The following is a 6,371-nucleotide window of genomic DNA, read 5'->3' on the forward strand; positions in this document are numbered from 1 at the left end:
AGAAATGGGAAGTGGCAGTGGAAAGTGTACTTTCAGAGCAAGCACGGCTGTGGATGACGGATTGTGGATAACTCTTTTGCATTTAGATCACATGAGAGCAAAGACTAAATATGTCAAAACTGTGGAGAAGTGGGCTTCAGATCTAAAGCTGACAGGAAGACTGATGTTCATGGGTAAAATAATACTGATTTTACTACAAGGAGAAAGAAACAACATCAAGGTGCCAAAAAGTTTAATGTTGAATAGGAATTTAGCTATTTTCTGCTAAAATGGTGTGTCTATAGTGTGTTTTAGAGCAATGGGACAGATTAATCATTTAGATGTTTTCACTTTTACTATTACCATGTTAATACAGTTCTATTTTTTGGGTAAGAATACCTTTAACTTCTAATTAGAACTACAGATTTGCAAAACTTGAAGAATAAACAGAATATTCTATTTTAAAAATTATGCCACTTAATGTGAGAAGTTATAAAAAAATCTCTGTGGTACATGAATGTTTGTTTCAGTAATTAGCCTCAACTTTATAAATGTGCACATGGTGGATATTTATATTTCTTTCCTTAGTTAGTCAAGCAAGGTTTATATTTTGGTAGCCTGCAAAAATTTTTAACTTTTTGGCAGTTAAAGGTACATTCTGACACTTTAATTTGCTATATAATTCCTGGAAAGAGGAGCTGGTCCCTCCTAACCAGGACTTAGTGCGAGTGGAAGTGGAATCATTAGGGCTGTCAGTTTGTCACCTCCTACCTCATTCTGCTTTCCACCTGACTTGTCTCGGCAGCCGCTTTCAAAATCATCATCTTCTGATTTTTCAAGTTCTCATTCTAAACTCATCTAACCTGATTTACGTGGGACCAGATGAGAAAAGCTGCTTATTATATTTTAAATTTTAAAAGAGCTACAAATCACTTAACTGGTTTTATGCTTTCAGACGGTTTGGGTCAAGAATTGTTACAACTGAATTTATCTAAAACAGATTTAGTTTGCACAACCTATGATTTTAAAGATTTGTAGACTAACTGCCTACCTACCTTTTTCATGAAGGGCTCTGACTACAGAACTTGTTTGGCATTTGGTTAGCCAGATTAGTTCTGGGTTATAGCATATAGATACAATAAGTAATTCAGGTTTAATATAGGTCATGGATTGGGTTCTGACCAAGGAACCATATGTTTTAAGGTGACTTATAACATATCTATAAAACTCGATCCTTTTGGGTAAGATACTGGCTGGCAAAATGAATAGAAGTTAATTTTCTTGCTCATATTTCCCTTAAGGGCTCAGAATTTTCTTTAAGCCATCCCAGGCACATTAGGCTAAGTGCACCTGCTTTGCAGATATTACTCAGACTGGATCTATCAATTAATTAACAAGTATTTATTCATGTGACTAGGACTCTGCTAATGTAGAGAAAGTATACTTTTTAAAGAGTTTTTTTTTAATTAACTTTCTAAAATGCCATTTGATGTAAATATTTAATTCATTTTAAATATTTGTTTTTTTATAAGGTTATAGATCTGGATTGAGAATTAAAGGTACATATTCATAGATGCCATCAGTTTGGAGTGACAAGTGCTGTGTGCCTGTTAACATCATCCAGACACTGAAGTGGTAACAATAATGACAGCAGTAGCTGGCACTACTTTGAGTGTGTCATAGCGCTCTGTGCCAGGCACTCCTCTAAGTTCTTTGCACGTATTGACTCATTTGATCATCACGACTTCCCCATAAGGTGGGTGCTGTGATGAGAACCATTTTGGAGACACAGAGGGTTTAAGCAGCCCATCCAGAATCACAGCTCATAGGCTGTCCAGTCCAGAATTCAACCTGAGTAGTTGGGTGATGTCGCTCTTACCTCCTGCATTAGTACATTATGCTGCCAAGAATGTAGAAACACGGTAACTCTGTTACTGCTTGATTCAGAAAGAGAGTGCTCCTCAAGCATGAAAATAAACCTGCAGGTTTACAGCTCTTTTAAAACCAGGACTTTGAGATTCAGAGTAAGATATGTGTTTAACGTACTGATTTATCATTTAGGAGTACCTGATTCTTCAGAAAACTTCCAAAATAGATGTGGACTCAAGTGGAAAGAAATGCAAAGAGAAAATGATTAGTGTACTATTTGAAACAAAAGTACAGGCAGAACACAAAAGGTATAATTTAGTACCATTGCGGGTGGAAAAGCAACTGAATCGATAATTATACTCTGACAGATCTAGGCGTATTCATGAGTTTCCTTTGTATAATGCAGGTTCCTGGCATTTGAAGTCAGAGAGTACTCATCGTTGGATGAGTTACAAAAGGAGTTTGAAACGGCGGGACTTAAGAAGCTTTTCTCCGAATTTGTACTTGGGCTGGTAAAATGAAATGGAAGACAGAAATTTTTAAATAAAACATCAGTGTTTTTTTTGTTTGTTTGTTTTTTGTATTTTGTTGTTGTTTGCACTGGATTTTGGGAATGGCTAATTGAAATAACTTATAAAAGGAACAGTTTCAAAGCAAAATGATAGATACCATCCTAACTTTAAGAACAAACGCCAATTTGTGGAACATTAAAAGTGAAAATACCTGTGTTCTAGTTTTTGTCAATGAAGACTAGGGTTAGTAGACGGAACATTCTTTGAAAGATAAATATAAAAAAGATGATGGTAAATGAGCCCTTGTGTTTATATAGCACATTTGTTTGGAACTGCACTACCTGTAATCATATGTTCCTGAAAACAAGCGAGGCAGTCGAATGTGAAAAGTCGAACTGCTGACATACATGTCGTAAGGGGCATTCCAGTCTCAGAAAGCTAAAAATATGATTCCCAATTAACATTCAACTGAGTGAAGATTAATGATTGTATGGGTAATATGGAGATCATTTGACATGCTAAGAAAGATGGTTGTACAGTTTTGTAGCATAGGGCAGGAAAATGAATTTGAAATAGATTTGAAAATAGGAGCAATGCCCCCATATTATGAAAAATAAACAAAAATATTTAAAGGCTGCAAAACTGCCAATGATAAATAAAAATTAATTACCAAGAAGTGATAAAAGTTGAGTAATGGAATTATTTGGTTTTTGACTAGATTACTTTTCACAATTTGGTTTTTGACTAGATTGCTTTTTTCCCAAAACAATCTGGATCATATGTTCTAATTCCTTCAATTTCTTTAGGTCACCCAACGTTATGTTGCTTTATTTCCGTTTCTCTTGTATTAGTCAGGATTCTATAGAGAAACAGAGCCAATAGGATATGTATTTGTTTATTTTTAAGGAATTGGCTCCAGTGATTATGGAGTCTGTGAAATTAAAAATTTGCTGAGTGGACCAGCAGGCTGGAGTCACAGGAAGAGCCAGCGTTGGAAGGCCAGCAGGCTAGAGACCTGGGGAAGAGCTGGCGCTGCAGCGGAAGTCTGAAGGCCGTCGGCTGGCAGAGCTCCCTCCTGCTCGAGGGAGGTCAGTCCTTGGTTCTATTCATATTTTCAACTGATTGGATGAGGCCCACCCACATTATAGAGGGCAATCTGCTTCACTCAAAGTCCACCTATTTAAATGTAAATCTTACCCTAAAACATCCTCACAGGAACATCCAGAATTATGTTTGACCAAATACCTGGGCAGTGTGGCCCAGCCAAATTGACATGTAAAATTAGGCATCACGCCTCTCAAGAAACATCCCATTTGTGGCTTTGCTTTTAGAGGCGAGGAATGTGGCTTTCAGTTCATGTCTGCTTAACTCATTGTAATCTCTTCCTTCCATGTTTTCACTGCTACAAAACATTAAATACTGCTGTGAATCTGCAGTAGCATCGGTAAGAAAGATACCATTTACAAAAAAAAGTTAACAGCTTGAAAAACTGTAGTTTACTTTGGCCAGAATGGCTCCTCTTGAGTCAGAACTGGCCACAATAATAGATTGCACAAAAGTTACATTTCTACTAGTGTAGGAGTGTAAAAAATGTGGACTTGAGGACATATATTGATTTTTCAAAAAAGTGAACTCATCTGCTTTGGGGCATCATTCCAGAGTTCTAAACTTGTGTTTGCTCAGTTCATTGTTGGCAACAGACACCCCGAAGTGTTATGAGGAGGGAATTCTGGAATTGTGCTCCTTTCTAGGCAAACCCTAGAGGAATCTGACGACTTTCTTCTCCGTCATTAAGGGGTTTCTACTCTCTGCTCATCTCAGCAATAGACCCTTCATGCGATTAAGAAAGCTCTGTTGTAAAGTGCTAGTTTTTTCCCAAAGTTTTATGTGTTCTTTCCCTTCTTTATTCCTTGAGAATTTCATCAATTTCCAGAGCTTTCATTATCCCCTCTATGTAGCTGAGTCCCAGAGTTATACCTCAGGTTCTCACTTCTCTCCTAATTCTAAACACATTTCTTACTCTCTGCCTGACACCACAACCTAGATGTTCTGCCAACAGCTCATATCCAACATGATTAAAATGGACTCATTAACAATCTTGCTTTTGTTGTTGTTGATACTGTTGTTAAAACTATCACAAAGCTCCCAGGACTAACCTTGGACTTTCCTTTGACTTATTCCTCAGTCCACTGCATCCAGTTAGCTGCCAGTCTAATTCCCAGTGATTCTTATATTCACCCATCTTTTCTATTCTCATGGCTGCCACTGTACGTCAGGTTCTTATTTTTTCTGGCTAGGACTATTGGAAGTCTCCGAACGAGTCTTCTCACCTCTGTTCTCCCCTGATCCCATCCTTACATGGCTACAGTCAATAATCCCTCATTTAAAACTCTTGGGGTCAGATGTATTTTAGCATGTAGATTTTTCTTTTTAATTCTTGCAGTTTTAGAAAGGAAATGTGGAGAAAACACTATTACAAAATCCCCTTAGTGAGAATTGGACAGGATCCTGAATCACACATTATTTTGCAGTGAAGTATATGAATTTCACATTAAATAACATAAAGAGTATAAATGGTCCCAAATTGTTCATGTTAATTAAACTTTAATGCAAAACGAGTTCTGTTTGTCTCCAAGTAAATTATATTAAAAAAACCCATATATTTGATTTTTAGAATGTTTGGATTTTAGAATTGTGAATAAGTATTGGTAGACCTGAACTAGATAAATCTACCTAAAATAATCATATCATTACGATTTCCTACTGGATTAGTTGTAAACTCTTCACTCTGTTTTTTTGAAATGCCTTCTGAATTTGATCACAAACCATGATTTTCTGCTTTTATCTTCCACTCATCCTCTACATATCTTTTTGCCCAAGCTAAACTGGATAAATACTCCTTATTTTTTCTTCTACAGATACACAGGTTTGTCCTTTTTCATGAAATGTCCTTTACTCTTGTCCATTCTGCCAAGCATCTGTTGAGTGTTTTTTTTCTGTTTCCAGAAATTTTTTTTCTTTTAACAGTTTGACCCCTATTGTGGGATCAATAATTGTTCTAGTCTGAATTCTTGTAGAAAGCTTCAGTTTTCCCATACGTAAAATGAGAATAATACCACTTCTTACCTCTTAAATAATGTACAAGTGCACCAAGCACAGTGTGAAGTACATAGTAGGACCTTAACTGAGGTTAGTTCTTCCCTTTTCCTCTCCTCCTTCCTTCCTTTTTCTTAGTACATACTCTGTGTTATAGTTTTAAATATACTTTTATTGTCCCCATTACTAGATTGGAAGTTTTTTAAGGGTAGAAACATGCTTATAGAAAGCTTGGTAGATATTGAGTTATATGAAATGGATACAAATGGTGTTACTAGAGAAAGTCCAGCTCCTTTGGATTCAGGAAAGACTGGTTCGTGTACATGTGACTGTACATTAAAAACTCAAACAAAACAAAACCTATGATCACAGAACCCATCTTGATGTTTAGAGTCATAATTTTTGTTTCAGTGGCAAGCCTCAGGGCCTAGAGGAGCATGTTTTTTTCTAGTGCACTAATAGGCTAGTGTGCTGTTGGGAGGCCCTTGCCAGAAACCAGTGGGCAGGCGGACTGACACAGCTCCTCTGTGCTGGTGAGATATGATGCATACTGTCATGGAACCCGGATAGTGGGGGAGCACCGACCCAGCTCTCACATTGTTCCCTGGGGCTTACTCGAATGTCCCCTGGCTCACTCTTGGGTGGGCCTCTGACACCACCTCTGCTTTTGTCTGCCTGGTTCTTTCTTACCTCTAGGCTCTATTCTCTCTCTCTTGTTCTCAGAACATCTTCTCTCAAGCTTTTTTAACCCCCAGTCCAGAGATTGTATCCTCTGGAGAAAGAAAAGCTAAGGCTGGTAGAAATCACTCCATGTTTACCTAATTTCCATTTCAACCTTCTTTCTTAGTAATTTTTAAAGTAATTTTTACCTGGATACGTTGCTCTCTAGAATAAAAATTGTATTTCGCAGCTTTC

At 37.2% G+C, this 6,371-nt stretch overlaps 1 protein-coding gene across 1 annotated transcript in view; it reads left to right on the forward strand.

Moving 5' to 3' along the window:
* RWDD3 (RWD domain containing 3) overlaps positions 1-4,978 on the forward strand; it is a 17,664-nt gene extending 12,686 nt beyond the window's left edge. The window contains 3 exon segments of the mRNA XM_006919545.3: positions 1-220; positions 2,041-2,156; positions 2,255-4,978. The exon segment at positions 1-220 is cut by the window's left edge and continues 32 nt beyond it. Coding sequence (XP_006919607.1) covers positions 1-220; positions 2,041-2,156; positions 2,255-2,369 — 451 coding nt within the window. The 3' untranslated portion in view covers positions 2,370-4,978.
* Positions 4,979-6,371: the final 1,393 nt, after the last annotated feature.

This window comes from Pteropus alecto, unplaced genomic scaffold (genome assembly GCF_000325575.1).
Source record: "Pteropus alecto unplaced genomic scaffold, ASM32557v1 scaffold106, whole genome shotgun sequence".
Taxonomy (NCBI): Eukaryota; Metazoa; Chordata; class Mammalia; order Chiroptera; family Pteropodidae; genus Pteropus; species Pteropus alecto.